Consider the following 23,254-nt stretch of genomic DNA (forward strand, 5'->3'; position numbering starts at 1 on the left):
CACTATATCATTTTAACATACACTATATCATTTTAACATACACTATATCACTGTAACATACACTATATCATTTTAATATACACTATATCATTTTAACATACGCTATATCATTTTAACATACACTATATCATATCAATATACACTATCATAATGGACCAGGTTCATATTAGTTTTTTTAAAAGAAGTTTACTAAAAACAGGCAAAAAGAATAATGGATCACTACGAGTATCAACCAAACAAGAATACCATACCTGTAAGACAATTTATTTCAAGAAATATACTGGTCTTGGTGACATTCAATGATTACAGAATCCTTATATTACCAATTCATTGTATCCCTTTTTTTTTTTTAGGGGAAAGAGGCGATGATTTCATTGTACTCCTGATCTACGTACATGTATACTAGATACTCATCCTTTTTTAGTTGACTTATTTGTTTTTTTTCACAAATATTAAAGAGAGGAGAGAAAAATCCAAATAAATCGAGTGGGGGTAAAGTGTAGAAAAATCAAAGAATTCGTCTATTAAAAGTGTCCTCCCTTCAAAAAGTGGTTAAATATCAACTAATAATAAATTTTCCGACAAGGAAAACAAGTCAACTAAAAATACGAAGATAGTATATGTTTAGCAAGAGTTACTACTTACTATAGAGAACATCAAATCAAACAAAGTATCAGGGCCTGTTCTCTTCAGTGTAAAACAGCTGAACTGAACTGAACTGATCTGAACTGGTCTGAACTGAACTGATCTGAACTGAATTAATCTGAACTGAACTGAATTGAACTGAACTGAACTGAAATGAATAGTGATATGTGAGAGTAAAAGTATTGTCAAGAGCTGAACTGAACTGAACTGATCTGAACTGGTCTGAACTGAACTGATCTGAATTGAACTGAACTGAACTGAACTGAAAATAAGCTGGGGAGAACATGCCCTCAATCTTAGATGAAAAGCAACCATAATAGAGCTTAGACAAATTTCACTGTAATACTACCTCCGTTTCATATTATTTGCAACGATTTGACACAATGTGTTAGTATAAAATGTCTAATTCTTACAAATAATATTAAACGGAGGTAGTAATATACATTGAAAAACCTTCAATAATCAAAAGAGATCACAAAAAGAAGTCTCACATGCAGAGACAAAAATGCATTAACAAAACAAGCAAGCTATCTACACATGAAATAATATTGTTGCTTTATCAATTATCAATAAGTAGAAAAACCTCAATCAAGTAAAGAAATAGACGGCGTAAAACTCATAAACCCTAATGAGAGAATTAGAGGACTGCCCCCCTCAAAAAGAAAGAGGGAAAAAAATGAAATCTTTCACCTCATATGAATTTAACTCCATTATATTCTAAAACTTGCATTAATAGACCCAAAATTTATTTTGATCAAAATATCACACATTTATCATATTTCAATCATAATTATTTCACTAAGAAAAAATAAGAATGATAAAATTTATCTCAGCACAACTCATTTTAATTTAGGCAGCCTAGAAGTTTATATATATATTTTGTAATCTAATTATTGGATCTACTTATTTAGAGAAGTTGACAAGAATATATTAAATCAAAGTAAAAAGGGATTATATATTTGCATGACTAGCTACTTCTCTTTCCCTCTTAAACGAAACTTTTTTTGACTTATTTGAACTTAATTTATATTGATATTTCATTTTATTTGAATTTTTCTTATTTTATCTAAACATATTTTTTTTCCTGAAATAAGTTCAAACAAGTTGAACATATCAAATAAAAAATCCGACAATTTAAAGGGAGAAATTAAAATTCCTTACTTTTCCTCCTTAATTTAGTATAATAATTAAGGATATGTACGTTCTCTTTTTCATAAAACAATTGAATTGAACTGAAATGAATAGTAATATGTGAGGGTAAAAGTATTATCTATAGCTGGACTGAACTGAATTAAACTGGACTGAACTAAACTAAACTAAACTGAACATAAAATAAGTTGGGAACAACATACCCTCTCTGTAAATGTAAGAAAAATGAGAATATACGTTGATCATGAGACAGAGTTGCGCATAATGTGGAGAGAGAGCTTACCAAGTTACCATACTAGTTAACTTTCATTACCATAAACCATTATATTTTCTAAAAGGAAATTTCCGTGTTTTCCCCATTTTATATCAAGAAACTTTATTTAATTATGGCCTACCCTCCTTAATTTATTCTATCTTAAATAAATTTATCATTTTTTCTCCTTTTCTTAAAAAACTCCCACCCCCTTACTTTTGTCCTTATTAGCCCCCCTTTTCACACTTCATAGCTCTATAAATTAGTCACCTCCTACCATTCTCCATCTCCTACTTTCTCTATCTCTTTCTCTCTCCATTTTTCTCAAAAAAAACACACTCATATTTGCAGAGATCAACAATGGAGGACATTGATTGTTTTTGGACATTTCATGAGGTGGGTTTTTTTGTCTTACTTTAAATTTTTAATGAGTAGTTTTATAATACTCGCTACACTTTTTACATTACTTGTTACATTTCTTTTTGAGCAATAAGCTCTTAATGTCTAAGAATCCATAAATTAAGAAGTGTAGCGAGTAATATGAAATAGCGGAACTATTTTTTTTGCATAAAATTTAATGGGTATTTTTTAGTTTGTCATTTTAATCTTCCTCTGTTTCTAAATTTACTTGATTTCCCTCTTAAATTTGCTTTTTTTTTTTTATTAAAAAAAAAGATTGCATTTTCTGTCATTATAATTGCCTCAATTGTGGTAAGATATCATGCAATTTACTATAAAAATTTTGCTAAATTTTATTTTTTTTAAGATAAATTGAAAAAGAAAATATAGTGGAGAAGAAAAGATGGGATTTTTCTTTTCTGATTTCTCTAGGTACTATTGAGGATAATTATTGATTAATGAAAGTGAAATCTTTCATAATCTTTGACAAAATAAAGAAAGAAATTGTGAAATTTCTTTGGATTCTGAAATTATAGTCAAGTTTTCTTTTTTTTTTCTTCTTGTTCCACCTTCCTTTTTTGTGTCATATTCATAACGAGAGAAAAAATTGATTTGACTAAAAATGATCATTATATGGGTCCCTATTTCATAATTTACTCATCTCCCTAACTTTTTAACTTTTTCTTCTTTCATTAATTTAATTTAGAATTAGTTTCTTGTTTATTTACTAATTAGTCCTATTTTTTTTGTGTGTTTAATTTGTGTTGCAGAGTTTTGATGAGCTAAAACAGAAGCTTCAATATGTGACATATGAGCTTGAAATTACAAGAAAAGAAACAAATGAAGAAATAAGGAAGAACAATGATGATATTAAGAAACTTCTTCAACTTCTACAAACAACTTGCAAAGAAAGAGATGAAGCCAAAATTCAATTGAAAAAACTCCAACAAATTATGTCATTTAATAAACCAAACAATGTTATTACTGATCATATTATTCCTACTACATTTACAACACCATTTTCCCCTGATAGCCCACTTTTAACCACAAATTTTCCAACAAAAACAAATTCAAGTATCACAGAATCAAGCAGTTTTTCCTTAGAAACTCACACCACCACCAACAACAACAATAACAATAATAATAACATTGTTTCATCTCCTGCTATTTCTTCTCCTGATTCTAGTAACATTGTTTTTAGTACCAAACAAACCACCAAAATAGTTGACCAACAATCATTGATCATTGCAAATTTAGCCAAAGGGAGGGCCCTTCCGCCAAAGGGGAAGCTACTACAGGCCGTGATCGAGGCGGGCCCACTTCTTTCGACGTTAATGGTGGCGGGTTCCTTGCCTCAATGGCGGAACCCGCCAGGTTTATTGACTCATCAGATCCCTCCTGTTAACCTTAAAGGGTGTGGAGGGATCGTAACGAGTCACTCCTCTGAAAATACTAAATTTTGTACGTCTCAACAATCACAATCCTCTAACGTAGCACCAAACTTGTACAGTGGTACTGGAGTTATGTGTCACACTAAACAAGTTGTACGTCCTGATGTTGTTACTAGTAGTTTTGTTAAAGGGTTGGGTAACTCTGGAATGTGTAATAATGGATTATTTGGGATTTATCCAAGTCCTATGTTGGATTTTGGGAGTGGATCATCTGGGTCTTGTTTGATGGGTGGGAGACTGATGATTAATTCAGGTGCGAGTTTTGACTGTCAGAATCCTAAGAGGCAGAGAATAATTTGAAAATAATTTTTGTCTCTTTTTTTTCCAATATTTTTTTTTATGTATATTTTGGCAGAAGAACTTGTGTAAATGTAAGAATTATGATGAATTATAATCGAATGGCTAATTTAGTGTTTTGGATTGAAAATCTTGATTATTTATTTATGTAATGTATCTAAGTTTCTTCTGATTCTGTTTGGATTATATTAGACCTTAATTATGATAGCTTTTGAGTTTAAGCTTTTGGAAAATGAACTTTGGCTATATCTAAATCACTAGCTCATCCTTCCGGATATAATCAAAATGAACTTTTCCTGTAGAAATCATGCACTTACCCTTTTTAAGTAATCAATTTGTTCGCTAATCTCATATTAAGGATCTTATTAGATATTATTAGTTCTTATTTGAACGTAATTGAAATTATTAGACCTTATTATGTGAGTGTGTCAAACATTATTTTTGTTTATTTTTGTTGAACTTAACTTATCTGTATATTAGACTTTATTAGTCCTTATTTTGACCTTAGTTGAACTTATTTTTCTTATAAGGATTGAAAATAAGGTGATTAAAACAGTAATAGTTAAAATAGTATGCGTTCTATTAAACTTACCACGCTCTAGATATATAACCTTGATATAATGATCTCTGAAACGTTCTATTGACAAGTCATTCTCTACATACAAGTCGGTGCTAGATATTGCATATCTAAGATATGCAAGTCATACACCAGTGAGGCAGTGACTAATGTAGTAGTGTATCATTTAAGCCCTAAGGATATACAAGGCGGATTGAGGGATTTATTCTCTTCCACTGTTGCCTAACTTTGTAATAATTAACAAATGAATTGGAAAATTTGTATCCTAAGTTAAAATTTTATGCAGAGATGGTATTTAATTGAGATTTCATCACATGTTTTGCTGTTTTTCTCATCTTAGGCAATGTGAAAATCATTTGTCCTATGTATATCAGAATACGAATGTTTTCACTTAAATTATTAGCGTAACTAGTTCATTTTTTTGTTTGAAATGGTATTACTATGAATATTGAGGTAAAGTTGTTATCCGATAATGAGTGTTACATACCTTTCACGTAACATTTCTTTGGTTTGATCTTTATGAGTTCCTATATCTGATCTTATTGTGTGCAAATTGAGAGAAGTAGTGATGTGTTTAATCTAGGGGAACAATGCCAACATCTGATTGCACCATAGTCTTTGTGGAATAGCTTATAATACAATGTTTTTTGACATTTTGTAACTCAAATTTCTTTCCCACATACATGCATTATGTAATCCTTTTAATGTACAACAATATTTTTTCCAGCATACTACATTTGTGTGTACCTCAAGCATCCAATCTATCAAGTGTGTATATAAGCCACACAACAACATGATAATAAAGGGAAACATGCTAAAATAGGGTAGGTTATCAGAGTAACAAAGGAGCAATGACCATATTTACTCACATTATTGAAGACATGAAGTTTCATATATGTTTAGAACATGTATGTCATTGTCCATACCAAACAATTAGATGAAACCCTATAAAGAACAGGGTGCACTAGGACATGTATAGAAAATATTTCAATGTAGCCTCTAGCAAGCTAGCAACTTATTATGAAGTGATAGATACCAAGTTACCAACTAATTTAGTAGGTCATGTTTATAAGTACACAAATTACAATAATTGAATCTTGTTTATATTTTTCGGTCTTAGCGTCATCTCAGAAATAATAGGTGAATAACGATACACACATTACATTATGTAAAATGTACACCCTACCAGAGACAATTGAATCTTGTTTATATTCTGCAGTCTTAGTGCCATCTCATAAATAATAGGTGAATGACGATACACACATCACACTCTGTAAAATGTGCACCCTACCAAAGATAATTGAATCTTGTTTATATTCTTCGATTTTAGCGTCATCTCAGAAATAATAAGTGAATGTCGATACACATCACACTCTGTAAAATGTGCATACTACCAGAAATCCTTATCTAGAGCAACGATCCCGGTCGCCATCTCAGAAATAATAGGTGAACGACGATGCACATATAACACTCTGTAAAATGTGCACCCTACCAGAGATCCTTATGTAGAGCAACGATCGCGGTCAAAATGTTCATTGCTCAAACTACAAAGATCCTTCTCTTGTGCCCCAAATCTAAATCCCATGAGAATCACATAAAGATCCAAACTCATGAACCATGCATCCTTCATGTTTCAAGATGGTAGGTTCGATTATATCTTCATTTTCTCTGTAGTTTGTTCAAACTGTAGCTAAGTGGGGTCATTAATACTAGAAAAAATAAATATCTTTGTGATATGTGAAGTATAAACATGAAGCCCCACAACTAGTAGTTAAATGGCCGGCTTTAAAGTGGGCATATTAGCAAAGCCAGAAGGAGACAACGTTTATTTGCTCCATTTTCTCCTTGCCGTCGTAGACCTACTCACACACCCAACTTCATTGACAATTTAATACTACAATTGTGATATACTACTAATTTCTCAAGGATATGAAATCTTTTTGAAAATTTAATATGGTAACCTATAATTTTGCATGAAGAAAAAAAAAAAGCTACAATTATCAATGGAAATACTTCATTCTTTTTAAGATAAATGAAATACTACAAGGAGTGATTGAGTGATCCTAAGGGTTTTGAACCCTCTTATTATTGAATTTTCGTTGGTTAGGAATATATTGAAACATTATTTTCATGCCACTTTTCCCCTTATCACACGAGTCTCTCTTTTTCTTTCTCACCGTCTCTCTCCTCTCCTAATAAATCGTGAGTTCTCACTCGCCACACACCTGATCAAGGAATCGCAATCGAAAATTAGTAAAGCGAAATCTGTAACTTCATTTGTAAGAGAAGAAGAGTAGCTGAAAAAATTAATTTACTTGATTATACGTGCCAATACCTTACATTTTATTTAAAATAAAACAGAGGAAGTATAAAAGGTGAAATTTCAATCCAAAAATAACTTTGACCAGTTTTGTTTCATCAAAGCTAAAAAAGCTACTTTTAATTTCAAAGTTATTTGACTGGTTAGGAAGATAGTTGGAGTTTGGTCTTGACTTGAAGTGGGAGTAAAAGTGCCCTTTTATTCTGATATCATCTTTGTATATGCTATAGTCTAAGTCTAATTAAAGTGATTAGTATTACAAGCTTGATTTACGACTGATTTATGTTTTTAACATTTTAACTTTACACTCCATTAATTAACTAGCTAGAGTTTCCCTTGTTAGTTTGTCTCCTTTTTCGCCCTTTTATTTGAATATTACTTTGTATTTATTTTCCCTCTTTAGTCAAGTCTCTCTACTATGTGACGATTGATTTCGTAGAAGGTTAATATGTGCTCCTATTGCAATGTGTACTTTTAGTCAAGACTCAAAAGGCAACCTAATAGAGTGTTCAAATATCCAAACGTTTAAACTCTTTTTTTTTCGATGAAATTATTTAGGCACGATAATTAAATAAAGTGTTTCATAATAGAAGTAATTCATACAATTTCATGAAATTCTTTATTAACAACTAATAGTTCTTTCAAAACCGTAAATTTTATCAAAAACGAGTAAGGGTGCGTTCTCTTCACCTTAATAAATTAAGTTTCATGTCTAATAAGTTTCAATCAGGTCCAATCACGTCTAATAAGGTCCAATAAGTTCCAATCAGGTGTAATAAGTTCCAATCAGGTCCAATAAGTTCCAATTGCTAAAAGTTAATAAGGTCTAGCAAGTTTCAATCAGGTCCAATAAGGTCTCATAAGTTTCAATCAGGTCAATAAGTTTCAAGCAGGTCTAATAAATTCCAATAAGGATCAATCAGGTCCAATTAGGTCTAATAAGTTCAGTTCAGGTCCAATAAGTTCGATTCAGGTCCAATAAGTTCAGTTCAAATACGTTCAGGTCCAATAAGGTGAGGAGAACACACGTTAAGTCCAGTCCCAAATATACAAATATAGTATACGGAAGTTATTTGCTATTTGATTATATCGGATTTTTGAATCCAATCACCTTCAACCGAAATCAATTCGAAAATCCAAATGTTTTAAAAAAAAACTCAATCCGAATCTAATCTAAACATAGTTCGAGTACAATCTGAATAATTTTATTTGGATTTATTGTATTTCGTATTTAATCTAAATTACTTTGACCCTATATAAAACTCAAAATTCTATAACACCAGTAGTATGTTGTTTTGAGGCTGAAGCACGTGCCATCTACCAATGCTAAATAGGCTTGAAGCACATTATCATGTGCCACAATCCACGGTACTTTCGCCATGTGTCATGTGGAAAGATAAGAAAGAGGCTGAACACGTGTCTAAATCCTATTGTTTGACAAATGTTGGTGTGTCCCTACATAAGGGGATGGACCCATTCAGCTTAAAGAGAAAAAAGTGCCGTTTGTGGGCCCTTCAGGACTTGGGATACCTGTGCCCCCATGTGCAGCCGCACAACATATAGGTTTGGCTTCAACGTTTGACAATTTTTTTTTTTTTTTTTAAAGATTAGTTAATCAGTTAAGGGATAAAGTGTCCACAAATACAGATTTTTATTTTTTTTCTTTTACCCTTTCATTAGGATTTCTATTAGGACCGGTTCGACATCACGGTAAGTTTCAAGTTTTTAGTTTTTTAAATATAAAAGTCATATGCTATAAGGGGATAATAAACAAAAAATCAGTCACAGTTATATCAAACATGGCAATTTCGAAAACTGACAACTAAAAACTGGAAATTAATTTTTCCGGTTTGCATATTTTTGTTTCTAGAAAAATTGAAAACTAGAAACAAAAAGCGATAACAAACGAACCCTAATTTTTTGTTTTTCTTGATCGAGTATCATTTAAGCAGAAAATTTATACAATAACTTAAACAAAATTTAAGGTTTGCATCTCTTATGTCGGATAACACTAAGTAATCTCTAAACTATCACTGAAATTAATGGAATATTTGGCGATGTTTAATTTCCATATATATTTCGAATAAATAAAATATAATTATTTCTCTTTTTGTTTTCTTTTGTTGTTCCTGTTTTTTTGGATCCATCATATTTTTTTTTTCATGGTATAAGACTATAAGTATACAAATATGTTTATTTCTCATTTTAGGCTTTTATTTGGACTCATTTGCAGTCGTTTAAATAAGTAAATGAGGATAATGTAGCATTAGTACACTTTGCTTTAGGTATACTCTATAGTCAGAAGCTTTGTAGATGTTTATAAGTATACTTTTGTCGGTATTTAGATATTATTGGCTTTAACTTCTCATGATCAATCACTAATTTTTTTATAATTACATGCACCTTCCTACTAGTAAACATTTTATTGAACTTTAAATAATTTTCAAGATTAATATTTCAAACCTTTAGAGAAGGTGAAAGTTAGTACCAAAAAGAGATAAATACTTCTTGTTGTAACAAGAAAGTAATCATCGCTTATTATACTAATAAAAAGCAAGCAACATGAAGGCATTATTGGATCAACTCATAAATTTTTTTGGTACCTCTTTAATCATATAATCAAAAGATTAAAAGTAAGGGGGAAGGTATGTCTAACATATGATGAAAGGGTGTTTTTTTGGTTGTTCTATTGTCTTTAGGTTATTATTTTCACCTTAAGTTGAAACGCTCTCACTACAACTTATTTAATATAATGAATCGAAAGAGAGGTGGTAGCTCAGTGAAGTATCACCCCTAATTTTAGGACATTGCACAGGGTTCGAATCCTCATCCTAACAATAATATGTTGGACATTTAATGCTGGACTGTCCAGCCTTGTACCCAACTTTTGAGCTGGCGTATCCTGCAGGCCAGTAGCCTAATAAAGATTGATCTTCGGACCAATTATTTTTTCTAATAATAAAAAAAAAGTAATGGATCAAATATTCATATAATCATATATAATTGAACCGACAGGTAAAGTCGTTACCCGTTTAAAGGATCCAAGGGGGTGAAAGTGGAGCCTGTCTCCACTTTTATGGACCATTCTTCGTGCTACATAATTATAAATTTTTATAATAGTACAGAATAACTATTTCTTTTAATTTTTCCTTCAAGAAGTAGATAAAGTTGCAGCTATATATGCCTAGGTATAGGTCCCTTGCTAAAAACAGTTGAAGCTTGAAGGCCAACGTTGCAACTTGCAACTAACTGTACTTACGGTTAGTTTTATATACTTCATATAATTTGAATATTTGATCTAGTAATGTTACTAGATTTCATGCAGTTGAACCTATAATAAAAGCATTAATTATATAGACCACTTTAATGGAATTATTAATAGGTTGAAATGAAGAAATATGGGAGTTCAAACTGCTAGTTAGTTTAAGTGCTAATATATTTACTTCCTCCGTTATTTTTTACTCGCAATACTTTTTTTTCATCAACTTCGATGCAATTTTTTTTTAGTATGAGAGAGGTAGAGAGAAAAAAAAGGGTCCATGTGATTGGAGAGAGATAGAGAAAAAGAAAAAGCAAAAATAAAAAGTGTTGCAAGTAATTAATTATTTCTCGTTTAGGAAAGTGTTGCAAGTAAAAAAACGGAGGAAGTATATATGTTTGTATTCTCATACAATAAACTATCCTTTCGTTCTGTTAAACTAAACATAAAATTCCCTCAATTGTAGACCGAATAACTTACCTACAATTAAGCGTTTAATTACGTGGCAACATTACAAATATATATTGGATTGTTTATTGAGTAATTATCATGATAATGATCATGATATTCAATCTTTATAAGCCATATATCTTCTAGAACTTCAAATATAATTCTAAATATATTGTACTTAATTAATATGTCTATTAGATATTACAATTATATAAGTTAAAATCTTGTAATGCATCATTTTAGACATCATATGGCCCAAATTAGCATGTAAACCATTATATATCAAATCATTGCATATTGCTTGGAAAAAAAAATGATCACAAAATTTGCTCATATAGTCATTTGTGATGTTAATAGTAATTTGAGAGAGCAAGTACTAACTAGAGCTGTCAAATAGTATAAAGAAGGAAAAAGACATCATAAATTACATTCTATATGATAATTAATGTGGGACACAAGATTCTCACATCACAAAGTTGATAGATCTTATGAGAATTAGTCTAAAGCTTAATATAATATGATTAGTGGTCAATTAAGCACTTTCTTGCATTATTTAGAGGAAAGAGCAATGGATTAGTAAATATGCATCAGTCAAGCGTCGGCAAGGAGCAAGGCACCCTTATTACAAGACATCATACATTCATACTCCATATAAGAAGGCAATTTGTAAAGATATGCAGTATAATTCATTTACTGGACTCGATGTATACTAACTTAGTGTGTACAGGATTGATAATTGATATTAACTCTATATAATGAGTTTTATTGGAATATAGTGAACTTATATACAATATAGTGATTTTATTAACGGAAAACATGCATATAGTGAAATTACATACAATATAGTGGAGGATTTAATTTGAATGGGATTTAAATTTAATGTTGTAACATGCAGGAAGATATAGGTTGTGTAGTATATATCGTGACACGTGCTTTAACATACAAAAAGATATAGTTTCTACATGATGTAGTGAATGACCGAATGATTTAGTGAGTTTATGCATGATATAATGAGTGTCTGAATTATATAGTGGATTCTTCATAAATGATATAGTTTATACATGATATATAGTATGTTTCTTAATGATATAATGAAATTCTTCATGATATAACGGGTTTCTAAATGTTATAGTGGATGGTTTAAAAATGATGTAGCTTTCATAATACACTTAGTTTATGAGATACAGTAAGTTTTTGCATGATATAGTGGGTTTCTCTATGATATAGTGGATTGTTCAGAAATGATACATACTTTTGACTTGGTGTACACTAACATTAACGCGAATCGGGTTCACGCAAGGCAGGTAGTTAAAAACGACCCTTTGATCCACCCTACCTACAAGTAAAGGCTATTTGTCTTCTAAAGATATAACATCGCAAAATTTTTGTGTATATATGGATTATGGAGTCTATAAGACTGTAACAAACTATCTCTATTGCAACTTATTTCTAATAGTAATAAGGATCTTTGAATCCAATGGTATGACTTCCTATTTCCCACATGGAAGACCAATGTTCAAATTTTGGTGGAAGCAAAATTTCAATATTGTTGGGGAGGAGGGTTTAGGGCTTTTTCGGCGTCTCTGGATGAGTGGTCCTATGAGGAAATTCATCATACCACGGGTTCTCGAAAAGGATAAAAAAATTATTTCTAATAGTTCCTTAAGCGTGAGCAAAAAAGACAAAAATTTCCTAAGAAAAAGGAACAATTTCTTAATACCTGGTTGAATGGTACATCATACAAGCATTACCACTACAATAGTAGTACTACAACCGTAGGATCAAGGATTAGTGATGCAAAAAGTCAGTTTAGTGATAAATTAATAAACAATCTGACGGCTGAGCTTGATATGTTCTATACATGGTGTAATTTAATGTCAATTAATTAGTTTCAAATTTTTCTTAAGTCGTTTGTCGGGTAATTAGAAAGAAATTAGTCTGTTTTCGCGATAGTTTTCTCCCTCGTCCACGTTCATTGTCTTCCTCCCAATATTGTTTTATGGGATTGGTTTTTGTTTTGCACTATACTAAAAACAAACTTTATTTTTTTTATTTCTTTTTTACTTAAGTACTCAACAACCTTTTCTACAATTTTAAAAAATTGGTCAAAGGCCAAAGAAACCAATAAATAGTCTATAGTTGCAAAATTGGACTAGCCAAGGTGGCAATTCACAAGTCCAACTGAAAATAATTATAATATAGTTAATTAGGTCTGTTATCCCTTTATTTTCAGTTTAGTTATAATCAGTTTAGTTCACTTCAATTCAGTTGCAATCAGTTCAATTCAGTAGCAATCAGTTCAGTTCAATTTAGTTTAGTTACAATCAGTTCAGTTCAATTTAGTTCAATTATTTTATGCCGAAAAGAACAAGTCATATAATTATAAAAACACAACTTTTTCGTAATTCGGATCATTTTATATTATCCATATTAAGTAAAAGCATATTAATAACGGAACGACTAACTAAAACGACTGTGTGCTATAATTTTCTACACATTAGAACGTGAGTATGAACACACTTATTACAAGAGGTATCCTAAGGTCCGTTCTGTTCAACTTATTTTAACTTATATAAAATTTTATAAGATCAAATAAGATAAGATAAGATGTTCTCTTAACTTATCTTCACTCATTTCAAAAAATAAAATAAAAAAAAAGATAAGATAAGACGAAATAAGTTAAAAGAACATAAAAATTATATATAGAAATGCTAGTTGTAAACAATTAAACAAGCTAGAAAATGAGAATCATGTAGGAGTTCAATGGTTGGAGCTCCCACCTTGGGAGTTTGACTCTCATCAACCCCATATTTGGAGCGTTTGTGTGAACTTTTACTTTTGTGTATAAATTTTCAGTTTCTAGATTATGGAAGTTTCGTTATGGGTTGGGATCCCCTTCTTACCCCCATAACTCATAAGGGGATCCCCTTCTTACGCCATGACTCATAAGGGTTAAGGGCATGTTCTCTTCGGCATAAAATAGCTGAACTGAACTGAATTGAACTGAACTGAATTGAACTGAATTGAATTGAACTGAACTGAATTGAACTGAACTGAACTGATCTGAAATGAACTGATCTGAATTGAACTGAACTGAATTAAATTGAAATGAATAGTGATATGTGAGAGTAAAAGTATTGTCAAGAGCTGAACTGAACTGAACTGAACTGAAAATAAGCTGGGGAGAACAGGCCCTAAGTCTGCTTGAGCCATTAAATTATCGAATTTTAAAAAAAGGGAAAAGCTATATGCAGCATATAAGAAGCTAAAAATGAAAATAAGTTGCATTAATTGATCATTTATTACATCGGTTGATACAAATATTTTCATAAATTCACAACTTATTTTCATTTTAAGTAGTGTATTTATGTTTTATAAGCAACCCTAAGAGCTGCATATAGCATAACTCTTAAAAAAAAGCGAAAACGAGAGTATTAGTGGAAATAAATAAAAAGGAACAAATCAAGAAAGGAAATTAGTCAAATAATAGGAATATTTTATGAGAGGAATAATTAAGGCAATCTAGGCCTAGATGAATTCTACTAAAGAAATTTTATTTGCATGGAAAGTTTTGATTTATTTCCTTCATTACATCAAACGCCGTTTTTTTATATCATAATTCATATAATAATTTTTCTTTAGTTTGTGTAATTACATGGATAGGATCATTCGATCTTAGCCACCGTCCTTTGTAATGTCCTTATTATGTTATTTTCCACTCCTATAAATGTCTCACAGTTCACCAATATCTAATTCTTACTTTTAAAGTCTCTATATTTCTCTCTCTTCCTCTAAACTCAAACTAAAGATACATAATTCACAAGATTATTATGGATAATTTGGAGAATGTTGAAGATTTAACACTTTTGTGGAACTTTGATGAGGTGGGTTTTTTTCTCATTTTTATCAACTAATTCTCTTGTTTTCTTTCTGTTTTTTTCTTCAATGTTGATTAGTATATTAATATGGCTGCCATTATATTCCATACTTTTGTCACTTCAATCAAAAAAAGAAGATTTACTTTGATAATTCAATCTTTAGCCTAAGTTTTGAATAATTTTTCCATTGAATCTTTCCATGCTTAAACTTATCTTTTCAATGAAAAACAGGGGAAAACAGGGGAGTTATGCTACAATACAATGTCATAACATACTCTATTACTTGTGCCTTGATTTTTTTTTTTTTGTTAACAGGGAAAATCATAGCTTAAACGTTAAAAATATTACAATCCGAGATATAAATATTCACAGTAGCTAGGGGAAGCGGGAAAATGTCTAGTTATAGTCATAAAATCATCATTCTTCCTACATTACTTAGTCATATTATCTGCTAACTTGTGCCTTGATTTGATAGTTTAAGTGCATGTTCTCTCCAGCTTATTTTCAGTTCAGTTCAGTTCAATTTAGTTCAGTTTACCTCTGAACAATATTTTTACTCCTACATATCACTATCCATTTCAGTTCAATTCGGTTCGGTTCAATTCAATTGTTTTATGCCGAGGAGAACAAGCCCTAAGTATTTACTAAATTGTGACTTGTCCTATGTATGTTTTGCAGCCTTTTGATGATCTAAAGAAGCAGCTTCATTGCTTGACGATTGATTTAGCAGAAGCAAGAAAAGAAGCAATTGAACAAGCTAGAATTAACAAGGAGAATGTCAAGAAATTGATCCATCTTTTGGGCGTTGCTTATAAAGAAAGAGATGAAGCAAGGAACCAATTGAACAAACTATTGATGGTTAAGCTTCATACACTCCCCCCTCACCCGCTACCATCGACGACGACAACGACAACAACCACTAATCTTCCCACAAAACAAGAACAACCTAGTATAAATCCAGCCATTGGTCCAATATGGACTGATACAATTACAATCAATTTTAACTCGAACCAAAAATTCGCGCTTCCAACACAACCACCACCCTATATGAACCCTATGAATGCTCATGCTTGGATAGATTCGAATATAAGCAATCTCACCTCTAACCAAATGACCGCGCTTTCAACACACCACCAACAACAACAACACAATATGAATACCACTTTGAAGCTTAGCCCAAATGAGACAAACAATCTTCCAACAATGTCTCCTAAAAGTCCCTTAATGATGATCAATAGTAATATCAACATCTCAACTAGCATGGCTAATTCAGGCATGACTAACCATTCAAATGTTACAACTACATCATCATCCATTGATTCATTCTTCGATGTGGGATCATCTCCAGGTAACTCTGATAACCTGAATTGTGCTAGCTCAGATTATGATCCAACTTGTACAATATTGGATCGTTTAGCAAAGGGGAGGTCTCGGCCTGAGAAGGGGAAGCTCCTACAGTCTGTGATGGACGCAGGTCCGCTACTCGACTCGCTTCTGATGGCCGGATCACTGCCTAAATGGACGAATCCGCCACAAGTAGCGTATGCTCAACAGGTTCCTCCAGTACCTATATCAATGAACAAACGTCCACGATACAATGATATTTGGTAGTGGTAGACTGGTAGTACTAAAGAATTTATTTGTCTCTAGAATTTTTATGGTGATAGATTGCCGTAACTAGAGAAATTATGTATATAGGAGTATTGATTTTAATGATATACAATTCTTTATTGATACTATCTTTTTTAATGAATCCCGATTCTATGACTGCGCTTAGTCGCGCATTTATACACGGAAAAATACATCTTTTTAATAAGATGATTGTTTAAGTTGATCGTCAATGAGTGAGAAATGAACATAAATTTCAACGAGTGGACATGACTTCAGACCATTATCACCAATTCATTATCTAGTCCGAAACTCAAAAGAAGGAAATCCTTTTCTTTAGGGGTAGGGTTCCAAAAAGTTTATCAATGAATGAACTCGGTAGAATTCACATAATCGTCTTTCCTGTTCTTATACGTGGTCATTGTGGCAGGAATAGTTCCAACTGCAATTTCAAAATCAAAGAAAAATAGAATAAAATAGTAATCATATAATATTACATAATGCACCAAGGTTAAGCTCTAGGATGAAATATACCCTATTGAATATAATCTGAAAAATCTTGTAAAATACTATCTATGAAAATATTGATAGAATTATCTAGAGAAATATAAGAAGGAAAACTGTTCATGAAACCAGCTTGAATTATCTAGGTAAGAAAGATCTAGCTAGCTAAGAAAGGAAGAGGTTGATTGTTGTTTGTCCTAGAAACATCTAGCCTTGTATAAGAAAAGAAGATATCTAGAAAATACTTGGGAAAGTAACGAGTTAACGACCCACATTAGAGCATACTAGCAAATAGACTTGGGCATGGGCCGAGCTTGTTCACGGGCTCGGCCCGCGGGCTTGGAGAAATGGCGGTCCGGGCCCGTGAGTGGTGGGCCGTGCCGGGATTGAAATTTCCATATTTAGTCCACGGGTCGAGCTCGTGCCTCCAACGGGCTGGCCCATATTTTGTATGTTGGTTTTTTGGATTTTTGACAGTTTTAGGCTAAAAAACAAAGGAAAGGAGCGTTCGGCCCGCGGGCTCGTGCCGGTGCGGGCCTGAAATAATTTTTTTTGACTGTGAAAGGCGCACGGCCCACAAAGCAGACAACGGGCCGGACCGACACGCCTGCTAGCCCGGCCCATGCCTACCTCTACTAGCAAATTATGCACGCGATGCGTATCTGATTTTTTTTTTTCCTGACATAAATTCTAAACTATTTGGGCATAAATAGGTCTTTTGTCCAAATGACCCAAAAAATCTCTAGCACAAGGCCAATTATATTAACAATCAAATACAATCCGTATCAAAAGCAATATACCCTTAAAGAACCCCAAAAAAAGCTTGGTCCAGTCATCACTCATCCCCTAGTTGAAAGACTATTCACTAATCATGTTTAAAACCAAATTAATTAGTGCTTAATCAAAGATGATATATGATTGAGCTACTAAAACGCAACGAAATGAGCAAAGATTAGAACATGCAAGAGATCTAAGCACCTAAGAGACAGATCTTGCGAGGAGAGATTAGACAGAAAGATAAATCTTAAGATGCTTTAATATTCTTCAATTGTAGCTTTCACTTCAATAATTACATTCACTTTCATAATCTTTTCTCAATAACTTTGTAAAGCTGTTTCATATGCAACTTTTTCCTTTGCATATGTGAAAGAATGATACAAGTAAACCATGATTCACTCAAAAATATATAAACAATTATAAGCAGACCTTTTCTCCCAAAAAAAAACAAAAGGTTATACCACATGGTTGGGAGTTCGACTCTTATCAACCCCATATTTGGGGAGTTTGTGTAGATATTTGACTCTGAGTATAAATCACCACTTACCCGTCTCTGGAAGTTTCTTTATGGATTGGGACCCCTTTCTTACCCCCTAACTCATGAGGGCTGAGCCTGCTTAGGCCAGTAAATTACCGAATCAAAAATAACAAAAGGTTATACTATTTTGACAAGAATATGTTTTCTGTTGAAGGCTTTAATGTACAGAAAAGAAAGCTCATTTTGTTTCTTCTTCACTTTCTTGTGTATCTGAATTTGTAAGATTTGGATTAAAGAGTCCAGCCAATGATCCTTGTATATCAGATCCATATATGTGCCCCATCTTAATCCGCTTTGTTTCTAAGTACTTCCTGTTTTCCTCTGTTATGGGTGTTAAGACTGGAACCCTTCCTACAACAGCCAAGCCATAACCCTTTAAGCCACTGAATTTTGCTGGATTGTTGGTCATTAACCTCATAGTTCGAACCCCGATATCCCTCAGAATCTGATGATCAGAATTTAGAAACAATATAGATGTTAGATTATCTTATTGAAATTACATGCCTGTAGACCTAGTCGTTTGGTTGCACATAGGAATTTAAGGAGTTATATTTTCACGAAAGTTGAATTTCTTGTGTTTTTGTCAAATACGAAACTCTTTCATTCTCTACAAAATAATTCAAAGGCGACTAGACCTGGTTAATGAACAAAGTATCCCACTCGGTATAAGACATAAGTATAGGGTCAAGTTAATGGACTTTTATTGGAAAGAACCCCTCATAGACAAAAATCCATACCGTACATCCAAAGCTATTCTTTTTGCTTATTGCTCACTTGAAGCTCTCCAAATGAGCAATGAGCGAAAAGATAACATTGGGTGTATGGTATACCCGGCTGTATAATATAAATTACAGTAAAGGACAAGGTCAATTCCGAGCCATCATGATAGGACGAAAGTTCTGAGAAAATATAGTGAAAATATAGTTGCAATCTAGAAATTTACCTGTGCGCCAATACCATAATCACGCGCATCAGCAGACAATCCAAGTTCAAGGTTGGCTTCAACGGTATCATGGCCTTGATCTTGCAAGTTATAAGCTTGGAGTTTATGACCTAAGCCAATTCCTCGCCCTTCATGACCTCGTAAGTAAAGCAGAACCCCTCTTCCAGCTTTCTCAATTAACTGCATCGCTAAAGCTAGTTGACTTCCACAGTCACATCGAGCTGAACCAAACACATCACCTGTCAAGCACTCTGAATGAACTCTTACTAGGATGTCTTGACCATTTCCTACGTTTCCCTATAAATATATAGGGTAAGGATTAGTGCCAAGAAGCAGGAATCAGAGATGAATGACGAAGTTTGTGAAGAATTTATTTATCATAGTTAAGAAGTTAACACCTTTACAAGAGCTATATGCACTATTCCATCTAGCTTTGATTGATAGCAGTAAGCCTCAAATTCTCCCCAGTTAGTAGGAATTCTCGAAACCTTTGTTCTTTCTACTAATCTCTCCCTCTTTCTCATATACCTGTCATAAACCACAAACACATGAAGCTAGAATTTACGTATAAGACTACAGAAAGGTACTCCAAGCAAAGTAAAGAAATTGTGGAATGATATAATAGAATTAAATGGATCGGCTGTGAGTTCTAGAGCTGATCATGGGCTCGGCCACTCCTCAATTTTGGCAATCTGTTTGTTCTCAATGTATCTACGAAGATCTAAACTTGAAATTAGTTGGTCAAAACTTGATCAGCTCCAAGAGTGGATAAGATTATGTCGAATTTACCTAATCAAATCAGTGATTGAAACAATGGGGATGTTGTGCTCCAATGATAGCTTTCTTAAAGTGGTTAAAGAGGCCATGGAACCATCATCTTGATCAATGATAGTGGAAAGAACTGACACTGGTCTTAATCCAGCCAACATAATCAAATCAACGGAAGCTTCAGTATGTCCTGCTCTTCTAAGAACCCCACCATTTCTATACTTGAGGGGGAAGACATGACCAGGCCTATTGAAATCTTCGGGCTTAGAGTCCGGAGATGCAAGAGCAACAACTGTTTTAGCCCTATCTGAAGCTGATACCCCAGTTGTTGTGCCAACTTTAGCATCCTAAACATCCACATTAAATCAGATAGTGTGTATCATGTAATATAGTAGGTCAAAATGAAGCATACATCTTTTGATGAAGCTACCTGTGTAAAAATTGAAAACATCACAGACAATCCAACTGACCTATGGTAGGTCAAAATCAATTTTACAGTTCAGAAAAAAATAGAGTACTAAATTCTGTGTTACTTGACTCGGCTACTTTGTGAAAAAATTCAGTGACTTTCGCCTAAAATGAAGTGGAAGTACCCACAGTCCACATCCATGCCAAAGTGTTGATGAACCAATACGGGTACTTAAGGTAAAATGTACATTACAATCGCTAATATTATTGATTCAGGAGAACTTTTTTTTGGGTTCATGTGTTGTAAGAAAGTACTTTTGATGCGATATTAGAGCATAAGCAGAGTTGTTTACTTTAGAATCATACCACAGTGACAGTGAAAGTAGGAGCAGTGGAGTCTGCATTCTCACTATCCAGTGACATAAGAGGAAGCTTTAATCTTTCGAGATCCTCCCCTCTCATCCCCACTGAAACGATTCCTGATCCATGTTTAACCATAAATGTCATGGCTTGGGGACTTACAAAGGTTGCTGCCATAACTAGATTTCCTTCTTCATTTTCATCATCTACAACAATCACAAACTGGTAGTTTGACAAGTTACAACCATCATGAGTAAGAAATTATATATAATGGATTGTATTGTAACACACATTGACAATGTTATACCATAAGATAGACATAAATATTTTTGTGTAAAGTGTACAGAGAACCACAGAAGGAAATGATGAGACGATGATTCGATCTCATTTTTTTTTCTTTACCACCCCACAAAAGTTTATCGTCTAAGTTAGCGGACCTCCACACAAAGAAACACTATATACCCTAGACTTTCAAACATCTAGCCATCTAGACTATTATACTTGCACACTTCAAATTACACCTGAAACTTCAAGTCATCAAAATACTCTCAAAATAGCCATGTCCAGCCAATTCTATGTCCCTAAGTGCAAGTAATGAAGTAATGTAGACCAAATGTTATTATGCAAAATCTTTTTAGAAATCACAATCTTAATTTTTAAACCAAGGATGTCTTGGCCTAGTAGTTAAGATTGAACTGCTGTGACCTCGGTCACAGGTTTGAATCCCCCCTCCCCTTCTTTGTACTTTGTACCGCCTTCATGGCTCATATGGATCAAAAAACAATCTTAATTTTTAACATATTAACTATGTATAATTTTTATGAATATAATGTTAAAATGTTAAATGCCACGGTTATATTTGGCAAGCGTAAAAGTCAAAGTTTTCCTGGTATTTTGAAACAGACGAAGTATAGCAAGTACTCGTATCAATAACCAATAGTTTTTTTTTTTGATCCATATGAGCCACGAAGGCGGTAGAAAGTACAAAGAAGGGGAGGGGGGATTCGAACATGTGACCTATCATTTACAGCACCTCAATCTTAACCACTAGGCCAAGACATCCTTGGTCTCAATAACCAATAGTAGTACATTCTAAAAGCACACTCTAGCAAGTTAGCAAGTACTTAAAACATAAGGGTGATGAAGAAGTTGGTACCTTTCCCTGCTTAAGAGTGATGAGAGCCTGCTCAATGGAAGCATAACCTTTGGTAGGACAATCAGGGTCACCTTCAGCATCACTAACAAAAAAATCAATAGTTTCTGGTGTAATTTCAGCATCTAATGTGCCAAAAGTAACTGAATTTAGTGATCCAATTTGATTTTCCAAATTAGATGAACTTTGTTCATCAAATAAATTTCCTGCTGTATCAAAGCTAGAAGCCCAACAACTCAAATTCCACCATCTTTGATTGTGCTCGAAGAATAAGGATCTGGGTATGCTGAAAATATATAATGTAACACTAACACATGAAATTAGTTTAAGAAATTATTGTTCTTTAATCAAAAATATAGAAGTTAAAGAAATTTATGATACCTTGATCGAGTGGAAATATAAGGAAATATAGGATGAATACAGGGTATGGAGCCCATTTAAGCCTAGTTAGTGAGTTTAGAGCCAATTAAAAATGTCTTGCTATCAACTATAAAGTGTTTATCATCATCATGCCTTTTGAATATTGGTTTTTATTCATATAGATTTTGACAAGAAAAACCTCACCTCTAGTTTTAGATTACGTTTGTGTGTCATTTCAGTGTGGCGTTGAGAACAAATTTTCATTTCCTACGGAAGTCCTAACTCCAAACGTTTCATGTTATTAGTATACTACTACTATGTATTATCCAATTATTATATACCTCCTCCGTTATTTAGATGACTTGTTTGACTTTTGACATTATTTACATATGTAACTCTGACTTATCAACGGTCATGAGCCGAGCCGGACCGGGCCTAAAAAAATTGCCCAGTCGGGCCAAATTTTTGTGCCCAAAGCAGCCAAAATCGGGCCGAGCTAAAAATAGACTAAAAAGTCATTTTTGGTTTGTCCAAAGCCCGTCCTAAAGCAAATAAATCGGACCGAGTATGACCCAAAAATTCTGCCCAAACCCGCCCAAAATCGGGCCGGCCTAGAGTTGATCAGCTCTACTTTGACTATATTTTGTGATTTGTACTTAGAAAATATAGTCACGTGATGTGGGATCTCGTTAGATCCGTCTCTATGTATATTTTCATAATATCAACTTTTTGTAATTTTTGGATAATTAGAAATATAAAGCTTTAACATCATGAATTGACATATGTGTACAAGAAAAACGGGTCAACTAGAAAAACATAGTTAATACTAATGGGTTCAGATAGGAAAATTCACATCAGTTTTAAGTTTTAACCCCAATCACCCAACGCCATATAAAATGAACTTAAATAAATTTCGATAGGGTTAAGATAAATTCAGGAGAATCTACATAACACAGCGTATACGGTATATCTCGACAAATTTATAATAAGATAATTTTTTCACATTCGAAAAATTCTACTGTAACGTACCCGTAAATGCCATGTAGTTCTACCCTTCTTCCTTAACAGCCCTGCATTCCTAGTGAGAATTCAGAGAGCAAAATGCTTGAATTTGGTCCATGTATACACGCTGCACGGCTGCAGCTTCATGAATTCAT

At 33.0% G+C, this 23,254-nt stretch overlaps 3 protein-coding genes across 4 annotated transcripts; 2 read left to right on the forward strand and 1 right to left on the reverse strand.

Annotated features, from left to right (window-relative positions):
* Positions 1 to 2,272: 2,272 nt before the first annotated feature.
* LOC104900174 (uncharacterized) lies at positions 2,273 to 4,324 on the forward strand. Its single transcript, XM_010687535.4, has 2 exons — positions 2,273 to 2,443; positions 3,217 to 4,324. The coding sequence occupies exons 1-2, from the start codon at positions 2,408 to 2,410 to the stop codon at positions 4,195 to 4,197; spliced, it is 1,017 nt and encodes a 338-aa protein (XP_010685837.2). The 5' UTR covers positions 2,273 to 2,407; the 3' UTR covers positions 4,198 to 4,324.
* Positions 4,325 to 14,530: 10,206 nt separating this feature from the next.
* On the forward strand, positions 14,531 to 16,431 carry LOC104900457 (hypothetical protein). Its single transcript, XM_010687873.3, has 2 exons — positions 14,531 to 14,684; positions 15,357 to 16,431. The coding sequence occupies exons 1-2, from the start codon at positions 14,631 to 14,633 to the stop codon at positions 16,287 to 16,289; spliced, it is 987 nt and encodes a 328-aa protein (XP_010686175.1). The 5' UTR covers positions 14,531 to 14,630; the 3' UTR covers positions 16,290 to 16,431.
* Positions 16,432 to 17,795: 1,364 nt separating this feature from the next.
* On the reverse strand, positions 17,796 to 23,055 carry LOC104900175 (monofunctional riboflavin biosynthesis protein RIBA 3, chloroplastic). Of its 2 annotated transcripts, none has more exons than XM_010687536.4 (7): positions 22,119 to 23,055; positions 21,741 to 22,044; positions 20,591 to 20,806; positions 19,838 to 20,163; positions 19,447 to 19,576; positions 19,049 to 19,345; positions 17,796 to 18,550 (listed from the first exon to the last, which is right to left on the reverse strand). In XM_010687536.4, exons 1-7 carry the CDS (start codon positions 22,172 to 22,174, stop codon positions 18,284 to 18,286), a joined length of 1,596 nt encoding a protein of 531 aa, XP_010685838.1. In that variant the 5' UTR covers positions 22,175 to 23,055; the 3' UTR covers positions 17,796 to 18,283. The 2 variants fall into 2 exon arrangements, with proteins under 2 accessions (XP_010685838.1, XP_010685839.1); XM_010687537.4 differs by having other exon boundaries at positions 21,741 to 22,023; positions 22,119 to 23,053.
* Between the last annotated feature and the right edge of the window lie 199 nt (positions 23,056 to 23,254).

The sequence above is a fragment of the Beta vulgaris genome, chromosome 7 (assembly GCF_026745355.1).
Source record: "Beta vulgaris subsp. vulgaris cultivar EL10 chromosome 7, EL10.2, whole genome shotgun sequence".
In the NCBI taxonomy this organism is placed as follows: domain Eukaryota; kingdom Viridiplantae; phylum Streptophyta; class Magnoliopsida; order Caryophyllales; family Amaranthaceae; genus Beta; species Beta vulgaris.

Coding starts and splice junctions, on each gene's coding strand:
- LOC104900174 (XM_010687535.4), top strand. CDS start 2,408: ATGGAGGACATTGATTGTTTTTGGACATTTCATGAG. Junction 2,444..3,216: donor GTTTTTGGACATTTCATGAG/GTGGGTTTTTTT, acceptor TTTGTGTTGCAG/AGTTTTGATGAGCTAAAACA.
- LOC104900457 (XM_010687873.3), top strand. CDS start 14,631: ATGGATAATTTGGAGAATGTTGAAGATTTAACACTTTTGTGGAACTTT. Junction 14,685..15,356: donor TTTTGTGGAACTTTGATGAG/GTGGGTTTTTTT, acceptor TATGTTTTGCAG/CCTTTTGATGATCTAAAGAA.
- LOC104900175 (XM_010687536.4), bottom strand. CDS start 22,174: ATGGGCTCCATACCCTGTATTCATCCTATATTTCCTTATATTTCCACT. Junction 20,164..20,590: donor CTACTTTCACTGTCACTGTG/GTATGATTCTAA, acceptor GTGGATGTTTAG/GATGCTAAAGTTGGCACAAC. Junction 19,346..19,446: donor TGCATATAGCTCTTGTAAAG/GTGTTAACTTCT, acceptor ATATATTTATAG/GGAAACGTAGGAAATGGTCA.